The following is a 16,236-nucleotide window of genomic DNA, read 5'->3' as shown; positions in this document are numbered from 1 at the left end:
TGCAGGGAATAAAACAAAGCCTATGTTGTCAGTGCACGACCCTGGAAAGGAGGAAGAGAGCAGCAGCAACAACACAAAAGCCTGGGACAGAGAAAAGTGTATGTGTGGGGGGGGGGGGGGGAAATGACAGAAGCCTGAGGAGAGAGCCATACAGGAACATGAGATAAAGTAGGATAGAGCAGAAGTAACACAAGAGTGTGCAAGAGAGGAGTGGGGAGCATTAGTAACACAGGAGCTTAGGAGAGAAGCTTAGGTTAATATTCATACATAGCTGCTCCACCAGGGCGACACACACAAGGCTTAGGTACATAGCCAATCATATACAATTCACACAGTGAGTTTCAGGGGTCATTGATCAGCACACATTTGCTATCTACTACATGCTATTGTCAAGATTATCCCAGAGGAGCAATGCAAGGGACCACTTCCCTCCCCTGGAGCTCTTTAGGATCACTCACACGCCTTTCCTTTCTCATTCAAAGAAGGTCTTTGGGAGTCACAACATATATCATAGTAGATGACAGCAGATAATGACTACATATGCATGCTTGATCTTGATTTGTCCTTGCCAATTTCAGGGCACAGACAGTAGAAGTCTGTTCAGCACTGGCCTTGTTCTCCAACTACTGAAGCTCTCATCGAAGTCCAACTCTAGCCCATCCAAATCTGTCCTGCCATGATCATAGAACAGTCTATAGAAGTCTGCCTGCTACTGACTTTGCTCCCCAATTACTGGAGTCACTATCTAATCACCACTAACCTTGTTTGGTTCCGCAAACACACAAGGTGGTTTGCTGTGATCACATGACCATACAAATACCTCTCCAAGTGATCTGATGGGGTCACTATCCTCTAAAAATTTATCCTGGGGGCTCACACATTCACACGCTTTCAAGAAGCTTTCCTGAGATCTTGCACGTACACACAAACATTACCCCTGTACTCAACTTCCAACCCCATTATGCTATTCCTTCTTATATTAAAGCTCTTGTAAACTGTGCCAAGCTTTACAATTGTGGAGAGGATGCGGTATATAAACTTAAGGTTTAGTTTAGTTTACCAAAAAGCTTTCCTGAAATATCTCACACACGCACACATCATGGGACTCTCCTGGAATAACATACCTGCCCATATTCAAGGAGCTCTCCTAGGATATCTCACAAACACAGATGGTGCTCTCCTAGGGTCACATGCACATACATATACAGGTAAAAACTCCTCATAACTGGTCACTCATTGCTATACAACATACTCTTCAAAGACACATAAGGTCCATTTTTTGGTCACTCACGTGCATTACTGTCTGCGAGGCTGTTCAAGCTGCTGGAAATATCGCGTCTACGGAATAAACACACCACTTTGGCCTCCACATTGCCGTTGGCAGTCTGCAGATATAGAAAACATGAGAGAATATGTGGCTTCAAAATTTACTAATTTGGTAATTTTAGATAATTTTAATTTGGCTAAAATTGCAATTGTGGTCAGTTGTCTTTTTTAGAATTCATGAGGAATTTAGGACTTAAACAATTGGTGGTAACTCCAACCCACAAGCAAGACAATGTTTTAGACTTGGTATTTGTCTCTCAGGATTTAATTCATTATTGTGGATTCAAGGAAGTTCCAGTAAGTTTGATCTGATCACAACAAAGTTTATGCTCCTCTACTAAACTGGTGAGCAGTGCAAGCGATTCAGTACCTATCAAGTCTATCAAACTAAAGGAAGGTTTGACTACTTCTGAAATTGATCATATTATACAATCAATAATTCCTCTTTTTGATTCCTTTAGTGTTGATGAAAGCATTGCTGAATGGTCAAAACTGTTGTTTCAGTGGCCAAAAAATTTTTGGATTAAAAATGGTTTACTGTGCATGTCAAGTTTTCAAGCAAATGGTTTCATTCTGATTTTTATATTTTAAGAAAGCAGTTGCATCAACTGGAAGAAGCACAAATAGTATCAACATTCCACGTTGCCTTAGAGAATGATGAAAAGTTTGTCCATGTTCCTGCGTGGTCTGTCCCTATCCCCACCCCACAGGCTCTGTCCCCATCCCTGTAGGCTCTGTTTTCATTATTGCCCCGTCCCCACAGGCTCTGTCCTCATCTGCACAAGCCTTGTACATTTATGATTTTATGAGAATACCCAGAAGCTACCAGCACAAGCTGTTCCTCGCTTCCCCTGTCCAAGGAAGCTGAAGCTGGAGGGAATGACACTGTAGGGACCACCTGGAAAGCAGGGAATTCTGGAGGGGTACATATGTGACCTTATCCAGGGAACCACCTCCAGGGTGCCATTGAGCCTAGTACTTGGAGGCAATTCCAAGTCGTGAAATTTGGCATCACTACAAGCTCTACAATCTGCTTCCTGAGTTTCTGTTTGCGTGGATCAAGAAGAAAGACTCAGCTTTTCACCATGTCAAGCAGACTCCCAAATACTCCAAACACTAAAAGACTTTTATTGAAGTTAACTATCCATCTCAGATCCTATAGGAGATCCACAACTTGTTGCACTGCCTGCTAGCCCTCCAAATTTGATGGAGCTCTGATCAGCCAATCATCTAGGTATGGGTGTACTTGTATCCCCATCCTGTGGAGGTGAGCTGTGACCACCTCCATCACCTTGGTGAAGGTGCATAGGACTGTTGCTAACCCGAAAGGTAGAACTACAAACTGGAATTGCATTTGAAGGACATGGCATCTCAAATATTTCCTGTGGCCTAGGAAAATGGGAATCTGAAGGTACGCCTCCATCAGAACTAGGGAGGCTAAGAAATCCCCAAGAACCACTGCTGCAATGACCGACCGACCGAACAGTCTCCATGCGGAAGCAAAGTATTCTCAGTACCACATTCATGGACTTTAGGTCCAGGATCAGTCTCAAGTCTTCTGTGCCTTTCTTGGGCACTATGAAGTATATGGAGTATCTGCCAGAGCCAGCTTCTTCTTCTGGAACTGGTTCTATGGCCTGAATGTTCAATAGCCTTTGCACAGTCGCCTGGACCCTGGCCTCTTTTTCTGGCAGTCCAGCTGGCAAGTCAACAGATCTGAAGGAGTGCGATAAAAACTTGATCTTGTGGCCCTCTCGAATAAGATCTAGGACCCAGCGATCCGAGGAAATTTTCTCCCACTCCCTCCAGAATGCTGATAGCCTCCTGCCAATGGAGGGGGGGGGGGAGTGGCTGGTGATCTGGCATCATTGTGACTTCTTGGAGGTTGTGCTGACACGAAATCCCAAGGGTTGTTGATATCTGGAGTTGTTAAATCTGTCTGCATCCCTGATAAGATCTCTGAACGGAGGTATCCACAAAGTACTGGCGGGAACTTTGGGAGGAATGAAAATTGCCTCTGCCTCCCCCGATGGGTCAGCAAGGTATGCTTTCTGGCATAGATTTAGGATGGCAATCTGCCACAATGGCCATAAGATAGTCTAAGCCTTTACCTAATAGTATCTGCCCTTTAAAGCGCAGTCTGCTCAGAGTAGTTTTGGAGGCCAAATCACCCACCCATCGCCTGATCCAAAGAATCCTGTGGGCCAAAAAGGCATATGCCAAAACCTTGCTCATGACTCTGATGTCATCATCTGCCATATAATCCATCCCCTCCAGCACTAGCTAGGGGCAGACGTACTCCTCAGAAATAGGACTCTGCCTTAAACTGGTGTAGCAGACACATGCCACAAACAAAGCTGCCACTGCAGCTTTGATCCCCAAAGCCAGTGCTTCAAATTGCCTCTTAAGAACCACATTCACTTTGTGATCTTGTGCATCTTTTAACATCACTCCCCCATCGCTAGGGAGGGAGGTACGTTTAGTCCTTGAGCCACCATGAAAACCACCTTCAGCTGATTAAACTGCTGCTGAAACTCGGAAGTCATAGGATAAAGTTTAGACATAGTCTTTGCTATCTTTAGGGAGCCTTCCGGAGTCTCCCACTGATCAGTAACCAGCAATGTGAATTTTGGATGCACAGGGAAAAAGGTGGTCTGAGCATCTGAGCCATTCATGACCAAGCACTGTGAAGTGGATGGCTGCTGAGGCTCCAATTTTAACTCCCTAAGTACATCTGTAATAACATGTGGGATGATAGCCAACTTGAAAATCCGCCGAACCGAAGAATCATCTACCTGGTTGAAGGTAACTATCACCTTTCAGGAAAGCAGCTGAGTCCTGGGACAATAAAGGCATGGAGTCTAACCTCTAATCAATGTTCCCTCTATGCTGTGCAGCTACACACCTTTTAGCAGGAAGCTGTGCACCCATTCAGCCCCACCGCAAAGCCGAAGGAGGCGGGACCAGCACCCCAATGGTACTACTCTTTCATCTTGTGCCGCTGCTGCTCCTTTTCCGAAGCAGAAGCAGCGGCAACAAACTGAAAGAAACTGACTGTGTGACCTTCCCATACATACCCCACAACTGCCAGCCCACCCTCTCCAATGTCCCTTCTTGTTCCAGGACAAAGTTGGCAACCGCATATATGTATGGGAAGGTCCCACAGCTAGTTTATTTCAATTTGCCACTGCTGCTTTGGGAAAGCAGCAGCAGCAGCGGTGAAGATGCTAGGGGGGCAAATGCTGGTGAATGGGGGAAAGAGGGGGCAGGCGCAGGTAGAAAAGGGCTGGAGGAGAGAAGGGGTAGACACTGGTAGAAATGGGGTGGAAGGAGAGAGAGGGGCCGAAGCTGGTGGAAATGGTTTGGGATTAGGGGAGAGAGAGAGGGGATAGATTTTGTATAGAAGTAGGAAGATAGATTCTAGTTAGAACAGGGAAAAAGAGGGCAGATGTTAGGGGAAGGGGTACAGAGAGGGGGAGATGATAGCACAGAGGAAGTGAAAGGGGAGATGCTGAATGGAAGGTGAGGGGGGAGAGAGGGCAGATGTTATATGGAAGGGGAGAGATACAAAGAGGGTGGAAATATTGATGGGAGAGAGGGGAGATGCTGGATGGAAAGGGGAGGGGGGAATAAGCTGTATAGAAGGAGGGAGACAAGCCTGGATGGAATAGGGGAGAGACAGAAGGGAGACAATGGAAGGGAGAATTGAAGAGGGAGAGAGGGGGGCAGGCTGTATGAAAGAGGGAAGAGACAGAGGATGGAGATACTGATGGAAAGGGAGAGAGAGAGAGAGAGAGAGAGAGAGAGAGAGTGGAGACGCTGGATGGAAAGGGGAAGATAAGGCAGATTCTGTATAGAAGGCTGTAGATGCTGGATGAAAGAGGTGAGAGAAATGAGCAGATATTGGGGGGGGGGGGGGTGGAGCGACAGAAAGGAGAGTGATAATGATGGAAGGGGAAAGAGAGGGCAGATAATAAATTCATGTAAACCATTCTGGGCTCCCCTGGGAGAACTGTACAGATGAATGAATGAATGAAAAGGAGCAAACAAAGTACAGAAGGGGGCGAGAAAGAGGGCAGAGTTAATGATAAACTGGAAATAAGGGAAAGTAAAATAGGAAAACCAGGGTGAGGGAAAGAGATGGAAAGCTGCTGGTAGACTGTAACAAAAGAGGAAACTTGAAAACTAGATAGTAAGAATGAGTTAAATCTGGACATAGAAGTAATAAAATAAATTGAAAAATGCCAAAAGGAAGAGAGAAAAAAATCCTAGAAAGAGACTTAAGATGGAGGAAAGCAGAAACTAGAGAAATGAATGGTCAGAACATAAAGGTAGAAAAAGGAATTTTATTTTTAATTCAGGAAAATGATGAAGATTTTGAGCTTGAAGGCGATAGAATAAAAGTTGTAAAGGATTTCAATCTCCTGGGATCATTTGTAAACAAAGAAGCAACTAGCAGGGAGGAAATACTCTGCAGAATAGCACTTTGTCGCTCATAAGAACATAAGCAATGCCTCCGCTGGGTCAGACCTGAGGTCCATCGTGCCCAGCAGCCCGCTCACGCGGCGGCCCAACAGGTCCAGGACCTGTGCAGTAATCCTCTATCTATAGCCTTCTAACCTCTTTTCCAGCAGGAAATTGTCCAATCCTTTCTTAAACCCCAGTACTGTACTCTGCCCTATTACTTCCTCTGGAAGCACATTCCAGGTTTCCACCACACGTTGGGTAAAGAAGAACTTCCTAACATTTGTTTTGAATCTGTCCCCTTTCAACTTTTCCGAATGCCCTCTTGTTCTTTTATTTTTTGAAAGTTTGAAGAATCTGTCCCTCTCTACTCTATGCCTTTCATGATCTTGTAAGTCTCTATCATATCCCCTTCAATGAAGGTTCTCAACAAAGTATTCAAAGGCAAGGAGGTAATACTCCAAACAAAGATCAAGCTTGTCCATTTTCTCAGTGGTCAGTTCGGATGCGAAAGCTGGACACTATGGAAACAAGACAAAAATAAGATTGACTCATTTGAGCTTTGGTGCTGAAGAAGGATTTTAGGCATGCCATGGACTGCCAGAAGAACTAACAAATCGATTCTGGAAGAGATCAAACCAGCTATGTCACTCGAAGCCCAAATGACAAAGTTACAACTAGAGAATGACACAAGGAAAAACGTGTACCTGTCCCCACGAGCTTGGTCCTCGTCTTCACCCTGTCCCTGCAAACTCTCCCTATATCCACCCCTGCTCCGTCCCCGTAAACCATATGATCCCATCCGTACAAGCTTTGAACAGTTATGATTTTATGTTGAACTTATTTTATTAACAATATTCTGTACAATTGTCATTTTATAAACACAAATAATACAGAGCAAGGATCAACAATACCCCTTGTCTTCCCTCCCCTTCACAAATATCCCCGCCAGTATCGAGAAAACTGTATAAGCCAAATTATTACAGAATGCTACACAGAAAAATCATGCAAATAGAATACTGCAGTCACACATGACAGGCACAGTGTTAGGGTAGTGCAACTAGGGCAACTGCCCCCTGGTCAGAAAGAATCCTAATCTAGCAAGAAGCTAAAGAAGCACGGCCTGGGCTTTGCAGTCCCCAGTTATGTCTAACATCAGCTCTAGCAGGATGCAAACAATTTTTTTTCTACCTTTTGTTGTCTGGTCATTTTATTCTTTACATCACATTGGTCTCAGGCTCTGATTTCTGTTTCCATCTGTCTACTCTTAACTCACTTGACAGGGTCTCCTGACCATTTGACATGTCTTGTTTCTCCATGCTCACCATTCATCTTCCATCTCTGTGTATGTTTTTCCCCCCATGTTCAGCAAGCATCTCCCTTCTGTCTCCTATACTTCCCTTTCTAGTATTTCCCTTGTGCCCATCTATCTCCCTGCCTTCATCATCTCACCATTCTATGATTCCCCTCCTCTTGTGCACAGTATCACTCCTCTATAGCCCTATGCCCCGCCTGTCCAGCATCTTCCTTCTGCATTCTTAATTCTCCCCCATGTCTAGCCATCTTCCTTCTGTGGCCATGTCTAGCATTACCCCTGTGTCCATATACCACCCCCAAGCAGATGCAGCATTCCACTTTTTGTCCCTGTTCCTATGCTCCCATCCATTCCCACCATCTTTGCTCTTTTTGTATATCTCCCTGTGTCCAGCTTCTTTCCTCTCTTACTTCCTTACATCAGTGTGTCTCTCACACTCTCTTTCCTCCCTCCCTCCGCTATGTTCAATATTTTACTTACTCTTCCTTAATCCCCTTGGTTCAGCTTTTCTTTTTCCCTTTCCTTCTCTCTTCCTCTCTGCAGGTCCTAAACCTCTCCTTCTCTCTAGCCCCCTTCCCATGGGTCCTCGACCTCTATCCCCTCCCTTTAGTACACAGGTGTGGATCTGGCACCTCTCCCTTCCCTCCAGCTCCACTCTACCCACCACATGGGCCCAGCACTTGTTTTCCTTCCCCCCAATCCCCAGACTAGATCCAGCAACTATCTCCCTTCCCTTCAGCTCTATCCAGTCCACATCCAGCAGCCCAAGCAACTCCTTCCCCACTTCACAGGACCAGCAGCAGCCCCCTCCCCCTAATCACGAGTCAAGCAGCACCTCCCTCCCTATCGCTGGTCCAACAGCGCCCCCACCCCTTCCCGATGGTGGACGGTAAATTAAAAAAACAAACAAACCTGTGAGTGCCTGGGTTGGCCCCTTCATGCCTCCAAGGGCAGGCATACCAGCCTGTTGGAACGGAAGCTTCTAGCATGCAGGGCTGCTCAGACCGGAACCTTCTTACTGCCAAGTTGTTCCTTCTGACATAACTTCTAGCCGGAAGTTAAGTTGGAAGGAGGGACTTAGTGGCAAGAAGGTTCCGGTCCGAGCAGCCCTGCATCACGCATGCAGGAAGCTTCCATTCCAACAGGCTGATATGCCCGCTCTGGGAGGTGCGAAGGGGCTAACCCAGGAGTCGCACTCGCAGATTTGTTTTTTATTTTCCGTCCACCATCGGGTGGGTGTTTTTGAACCGGCAATAGGGAGGGAGGAAGACTGCTGGACTCGTGAGGGGGGCTGCTGCAGGACGCGCGATTGTGCCGAGGAGGGCACAGAGGCAACTCACGGCAGATACTTCACTGCGGGGACAAGGCCATTCACCACTCCATGCCTCTGTAAAAGCGTCCGGAGCAACTTTGGCACCACTAACTTCCATTTCCAGGGCAACAGCGTCAGTCGGACTGGGAGGCGGAACAACAGTTGCGGGCGAGAGCGAGATCTTGTGCCCCAGCGAGATCGAGCCTTCTCCACTCTCCCTGGCAGCAGGGCTCAATTCGCCCATTTGTAGGCAAACTGCTGGCTGGTAATGATCCATCGTTCACTGAGTTGGGGCAAGCAAGGGCGTTGAGGAGGTATGCGGCATTCTTGAGAGAAGGTAACTTGAAAAGTGTCAGGAGAGATCTTAGCACCACTAGGTTAGCACCGCCATCTTGTCCTCTCCCCAATCCCTGTCAATTCTGGGCTAAATTGAGGAGTTCTGAGGCTTTAGAAAAAAAAGATTGTTTAATATCCAAGATAGCGACCGCTAGCGAATTTGTGCCAAAAATAACCCTTTCGAGCTCCCCTGAAGTTCAAAAAACTGGAAAGGGGTTTTGGAGAGAGAGATTGTAGCTCTGGCCCCAGAAACCCTTAAAATTAACTTTTTTAGACCCCTCCCACAAGATTTCCCCCATAGGGAATAATAGGCTGTACTCACTCTGCTTTGCTGGTGCCTGCCTGCTTCAGCTTTGCTACAGCTGACTGAATGGGGAGGACTTTCTCCTTGAAATCCTTGCAGGAAACAGTCCACAACTGGAGATCTGTGGGCTGCCAGTCAGATATACGCCGACTGAGGTCTCCACCCATACAGATCCTCGCAGCGCAACAGGGGGAGATTAAAATGCAGCTGGCTCCCTGAAACCCAAAGGGAGTCACAAAGGAGCCCCACTCAAGCCTCTGATAAATCAGAAGGTGAGATGAGCTGGCTCCCAGGGGAACGGACCCTGAATCTCACAGAAGCACAAAGCAAGCTGGCTTAACAGGAACACCTTGGAGTTGCCCTGCGAACTGCAGGCTACTAATGCGGAGTCTGTGTCCTCTCCCAGGCCCCAAGAATAGGATCCTCCCCAAATGGGGAAACCCCCCCCCCTTGAAAATAATAAAAACCAAACAGAGCAGATCAGAACACAACTTCTCAGTTAGTTTCCAGAAGGAAAAAGTGAAGAGGGCACTATACTCCACTGGTGAAGGAGGAGGAGCTGTAAGATGTGATTGAGACCCTTCTGCAAGCAGTTCATGAGCATGGATTGATCACCTAATTTACAGACTCCTGTGTTTATGTAACAGAATGTTGTTTACAAATCACAAATACAGCCTTCCATTTCGATCTGATTTTGGTACAACCTACCAAAGATTTGTTTGCTTGTGTTTTACATCATCTGGGAAGATAATTGAATTGTCTTTCAGATATAACATACATAACATTGTACTTGTTGACCGTGTAACCATTAGTTCAACACAGTTTACAAAAAATTACTAAAGAAAATCATAATTCAAGGAATGAAGAAAGTTAGTTGGTCAGGTATTTAGAAAATAAATAGGTTTTCAATTGTGATCTAAAGTCTTTATAAGAGTGAGCTGCTAGCAACAAAGCTCAAAATTCTTTATCATGAAGGGCCGCTTGAGATGCCAAAGTGTGATTGAGAAATTTTATACTTTTACAACCCTGGATTGAAGGAGAGTTAAACAAAGGATGGGTTCTTCTACTATGTCTGTATGATGCCAAGGAAAATCTATAACCAAGTATAGAGGGGCTATGGCGTAGAGAACTTTCAGACGTGAGTGTAGAAGAGAACTTGAATGCTCCTTGATGCCAGCAACAATGGACAAATCTGTTGCAGTAACAGTAAGATTCTTGAGCAACTGGTCACATGAGGGAAGTACGTTACATATGGTAGGACTCTGATGTGGCAATGAGTCTGGTCTGTTGAGCAAAGGCAGACAAGACACCAATGATGTAATTTAACAGTCCTTCATTTAAATCCTAAAGCAGCTTCTGCATTTTTATCATTTACTTCAGTTGCCAGTTGTCTAAGATGTGTTAAATTTTTATATATTGATACTTGTATTTTATAGGTGCTGTTCCATCTAGTTGAACAGTTAGAGAATGACACAAGAACAAAATTTGTCCCCGTTCCCATGTCATTCTCTATTACCAATCCCAGGGCACGTAGTGACTTCCTCCATATCTATCTCAATAGTACAATTACTTACCGTTACAGGTGTTATCCAGAGACAGCAGGCAAATATTCTTACATGTGGGTGACGTCATCCATGGAGCCCCAGTATGGACAGTGAAAAGTATAGTATCACTTTTAGACTGCCCACATCATGCATGCACAAGTGCCTTCCCGCCAGACGACAGCTTGCATGGTTGTCAGTTCTATGCCCAAGCAAAGAAGCCAACTACAGGAGGTGGGTGGGATGTGAGAATATCTGCCTGCTGTCTCTAGATAACACCTGTTATGGTTGTAACTGTGCTTTATCCTAGGATAAGCAGGCAGCTTATCCTCACGTGTAGCGTCAATAAAAGGGATGACGGGAGAGTTGGGTTCCAAGAAACGCAGAAAAATTCAAGTTACCTCGCAAAAACCTCAACCTAATGTCTGATATGAGAGCACGGAGGAAAGGGAAGAAACCTAATGGAAAAAATGAATAGAGGAACTCCATGCTCCATGCTTTACTAGAGGTAAAAGGAGGTTTCCAAAAAAAACCTATATGCATGGAGGTTAAAAAAAATAATGCCAACCTCCTAGAGGCAGGTGGACCTAATTATAGGCGATGGAGATGACAAAAAGATTCAAAAACCAAATAAGAGAGGACTACTGGCTAATGCACCCATATGGAGCAGCCAACTAAATGAGCAGTTGAAACCAGTCATGTCCCTGAGTAGATACGAATGAAAGGAAAGGAATTTTGTAATCAAACAAAAGCATGATTTTTTTTTTTAAAGAATAGCTTTAGAGCAGCGGTCTCAAACTCAAGCCCTTTGCAGGGCCATATTTTGGATTTTTAGGTATTTGGAGGTTTGAAGCAATTAAGGAAAGATTTATAAACTATAAAGATTTTACCTCATGCAAAATTGTGATTTAGATTCCATAGGCTTTTTTTGTAGAGGGGAGAATCAATATCTGACTTGTGCCTGGAAAACTTGTGCCTTAAGTGACCGGTGGTCACATCTGCACCCGCCTTCAGCTCTCACCTCCTCCAGCACCGGACACAACCGCCATCTTACATCAAGCAGTCACCGCCAGGAGAGGTGCCGAATTTCGCGAGAGTTCACAAGATTACGTACACAAGAACAAGCTGCACTGCTTCTGATGGTTACCTTACGTTCTGGAATGTTGCCCGCCTCACTGCTGTAACCTCTCCACTCCACCTCACAATCGCGTACAGACGCAGGAAAGCGCTTGCGTGAGGTTACAGCAGTGAGGCAGGCAATGTTCCAGAACAAGGGTAACATACCGAGGGCCTCAAAATAGTACCTGGCAGGCCACATGTGGGCCCCGGGCCACGGGTTTGAGACCACTGCTTTAGAGGATAAAAAGGAGAAACTATCCTAGAAGGAAAGAAATACCAATGCTATGGAGCATAAAATTAGAATGACATAGTGGCTTACTGTTTGGAAATCAACCTCATGATAAAAATATATATATTAATATTATTATTCTGTAAACAACAAACAGACTGCAGACAATGTACAAGATGCAGGCGTTGTTTATTAGTAAATGCAGTAACATATACAACCTTATAGCCAACCAAGGGACCCGACACGGTCCGTGTTTCGGATGACACGCCTTCCTCAGGGGTCCATGGTGGTTAAGGTATAAAGCAAACACATGCCAATCACGATCAAATGGGGTCAAGCAAGTCTTACACAATGGTAAAAAACCTTTTTTACCATTGTGTAAGACTTGCTTGACCCCATTTGATCGTGATTGGCGTGTGTTTGCTTTATACCTTAACCACCATGGACCCCTGAGGAAGGCGTGTCATCCGAAACACGGACCGTGTCGGGTCCCTTGGTTGGCTATAAGGTTGTATATGTTACTGCATTTACTAATAAACAACGCCTGCATCTTGTACATTGTCTGCAGTCTGTTTGTTGTTTACAGAATAATAATAAAAAATCTTTTTTACCATTGTGTAAGACTTGCTTGACCCCATTTGATCGTGATTGGCGTGTGTTTGCTTTATACCTTAACCACCATGGACCCCTGAGGAAGGCGTGTCATCTGATGTCAGAGAAAGGGCGGGACCGCCGGAAGAGGAAGCAGCGTAGACGCAGGGCTAAGAGAAGGGGCAGGACCGCCAGCAGAGGAAGCAGCAGGACGACGGTAGGAAACTTCTACATGATGGGGGGGAGGAGGCTGTGTGGGTGCGAGCAGTCCTTCGGGGTGGGGGTGCGGGTTCCAGCGTGAGCGGTCCTTCGGGGTGCGGGTGCGAGCGGTCCTGCGGGGGGGGGGGGGGTGAATCAGACGTTGGGGGGGAACTATGTAAAAAAAAAGGGGATAACGCGCTCACGCATATAACGCGCATGGATATACACGGTTTGTAAAATCGTGTATAACGCGCGCGTTATATGCGTGAAAATACGGTAATCTTCCATTCTGCTGCAGACATAGGAGTCTCTAATCTAGATGATGTACCAAAGCAGTGCCAGATGTCCAGGGGTGGGCAGATGAGCCTTCCCAGAAAATTGAGGACTCAAAAACAATATCCTCCCATGCTGCCATGTCCACTGTACACAACTTTATAAAGGTATGAAGAGTAGACCAAGGAGCTGTTCAACAAACCTCCATGGGCGGAACTATCTTGGTCTCTGTCTATGAGGATGCTACAAATATACTGAGGCAAGGAGCAGGGCAGACCGAAGAACAGCACGGCCAACAGTATACTAAGATAAGGAGCAGGGCAGACCGAATAACAGTATGGCAGACAGCCGCCGCATCCAACATCCGCCTCGGGGGAGGAGAGAGAGTGTTTTGCGCGCTTGCTCCTATCTGCGGTGCCCTACAGCGCACGGAAAACAGAACACGCGATGGGAGTGTGCATGCTCGGCTTAGGCTTTTATTATATTATAGATAGATGACTCAACACCCTTCTTCTGTAATAATAATGAGAAGTAAATTCTTTCTTTATGATTACATTGGTGCTTGATTCATATAACTCTTCTTTCTTCTTTGTTGATCTTTCTTATTACAGGGTAACATAGTAGATGATGGCAAATATTTGGGAAACAGTGACCTCAAGTGCCCACGGTTATTAGACTTAGAACTAGTCTTGTGAATCCAACCACTTGTGAGCTATCACAATTCTCTTGTAACCCCCCTATTCTCACACCAGAAGTTGAATAGGATAAATATATACAGTATATGGTCTGGGCTTCCAAGATAGTATTTAGCTTCATTTTAACCATTTTCTTCATTTTATCATAGTTGCCCTTTTGAAAATTAAATGCTGCTACATTATATTATTCGCCTAAAAAGAGAGAGAATTCACATGATAATCGACAAGACATGGAACAACAAATTGACCTAAATAATTTAACTGATCTATTAGAAAATTCTCAGGAGGAAATTGAATATCGAGGAATTCTGGTGATTTCATTGGTTTTTGAGCAGGACCTGCACAAGGCAATGTGTGCCCTTTTGTGGGAAGTGCAGCACCATCATCCAAAATGGGCATTTGGGGGGTTTTCAAGCCAGATCCCTGACCCATGTCGGCTCCCCAGCCCTCAAAGACCTGCCAGAGAAGGTGTGACCCAAAACTCCCGCCCCCTCCCCCAGCGCGCTGTGGCAAATGATACACTGACACTCCTGCACTGTCCATCCGGTGCAATCCAAACATGTAGTTGAAAGAATTAATTATGAAGGCCTTTTTTCAATTTTCCCAAAGTTTGTTTATGGGACAAAAAATTAGGATATTCCCAGATGTTACGAAAGTAACTCAGGACCACAGAAAGCTATTTTTAATTATGCAGGAAGAAGCTGTAAAAATGGGAGCAAATTTCTTAAGTTACCCGTGTAAATGTCAGATAAAATATGCTGTGTAACTAGACAAGACTTCTCAGTATACAAGTAAGCAAAATATAAATCTGGCTTATAAAGTGAGTTAAGTGTTCACATACACTCAGAATTGTGAAATTTGACCAAGAGCGTTGAAAGCTAATTGGGAACTTTTTTCTCTCTTTTGCCATTGAAAATAAGCTTGAGTGTTTGAACAATATGTTCATTTTAAGCTCTTTTTCAAAATAAGTCATACACAGTGATGGGGCGGTGGGTTTGGCTATAGGAGCTAACGCTCTTGGTCAAATTTCACAATTCTGAGTGTATGTGAACACTTAACTCACTTTATAAGCCAGATTTATATTTTGCTTACTTGTATACTGAGAAGTCTTGTCTAGTTATACAGTATTACTTTGACTTTCTTGCTTTTCAAGCTACGACAATACACACCCTCTACTATATTCAGTGTGGCTTAGATAAAATATGCTGGCATAAAATATGTCTTCTTTGAGCCAGAGCAGCTTTAAACTTTTTTGGATGCTAAAAAATTAATGCAATAGAGCTATAAGAGAAAGAAAGGCCGGTTTGAATCATGTTAAGCCTTTTCCTGTATTTAATTTTGTTATTGAAAGAGATCTTATCTTTTCTTACTTATTTCTCCTCAGGAGAGATGGGGTCTAAGGAAGAGTTTTAGATAATATGTTAATGTTCATATAACTTATTGTATCTTTTGTTTTTCTTCAAACTTTTTGTTGATAAATCATATGTATTCCTTAATAATAGTGCTCTGTATTGCTGTAACAAGAGGATTCTTGTATTTAATTTGAAATGCAAATAAATAATTTAAAAAAATGCTGCTATAGTAGATTTCCCTTGTGACTTAACTCCAGATATCAGCTTAATTTAATCATATCTCAAAAAAGATACAGTGGAATTAGAAAAGGTTCAGAAAAGAGTGACCAAGATAATAAAGGGGATGGAACTCCTCTTGTATAAGGAAAGGCTAAAGAGATTAAGGCTCTTCAGCTTGGAAAAGAGACGGCTGAGGGGAGATATGAGTGAAGTCTACAAATCCTCAGTGATATAGAACGGGTACAAGTGAATTGATTTTTACTCCATCAAAAATTACAAGGACACACAGGGAAATACTTTTAAAACCAATAGGAGAAAGTATTTTTTTCACTTAGAGCAGTGTTTTTCAACCGCTGTTCCGCGGCACACTAGTGTGCCGCGAGATGTTGCCTGGTGTGCCGCAGGGCCGCCGGGCCCGGAGCTGACAGGGGGCCCGAGGCAGGGGCGCCAGTAGCTCGCCAAGGCAAAGTGAGTCGATCACCCAGGACTCACTTTGTCTTGGCGATCTAATCTATCGGGCCAATCAGTCTTCCTCTCCCCGACGTCAATTCTGCAGTCGGAGAGGAAGTTCGGGCCAGCCAATCGCTGCCTGGCTGGGCGGAACTTCCTCTCCGATTGTAGAATTGACGTCAGGGAGAGCATGCGTCGGCGTCGGCTTTGGGGCCTGTTATCCATTGGTGGGTCCTGTTCCCCGATGGCAGCGGCAGTGGCTTGGGGAACGGCAGGGAGAAAGAAAGAAAGGGGGCAGGCAGGGAAACAGAAGGAAAGAAGAGAAACAGAAAAAAAGAAAGAAAGGTCAGGAAGAGAGGAAGAAAAAGTTGGGGGAGGGAATGAGGTGTGGAGGAGAGAAAGCATACAGGCTGATAGAAGGGAAGAAAGATTGGATGCACAGTCAGAAGAAGAAAGTGCAACCAGAAATCACCAGACAAGGTAGGAAAAATGATTTTATTTTAAATTTA

At 44.8% G+C, this 16,236-nt stretch overlaps 1 protein-coding gene across 2 annotated transcripts in view; it reads right to left on the bottom strand.

The window, feature by feature from the left end:
• Positions 1-16,236, bottom strand: part of MTA2 (metastasis associated 1 family member 2) — a 57,473-nt gene that overhangs the window by 22,267 nt on the left and 18,970 nt on the right. For both annotated transcript variants that reach the window (XM_033954274.1, XM_033954275.1), the window contains exon 3: positions 1,292-1,385. In XM_033954274.1, the coding sequence (XP_033810165.1) occupies positions 1,292-1,385 (94 nt within the window). The remainder of the gene's footprint in view (positions 1-1,291; positions 1,386-16,236) is intronic.

Source organism: Geotrypetes seraphini, chromosome 8, assembly GCF_902459505.1.
Source record: "Geotrypetes seraphini chromosome 8, aGeoSer1.1, whole genome shotgun sequence".
NCBI lineage: Eukaryota > Metazoa > Chordata > Amphibia > Gymnophiona > Dermophiidae > Geotrypetes > Geotrypetes seraphini.
The sequence above is the reverse complement of the archived record's forward strand: the minus strand, read 5'-3'. Positions and strand labels throughout refer to the sequence as shown.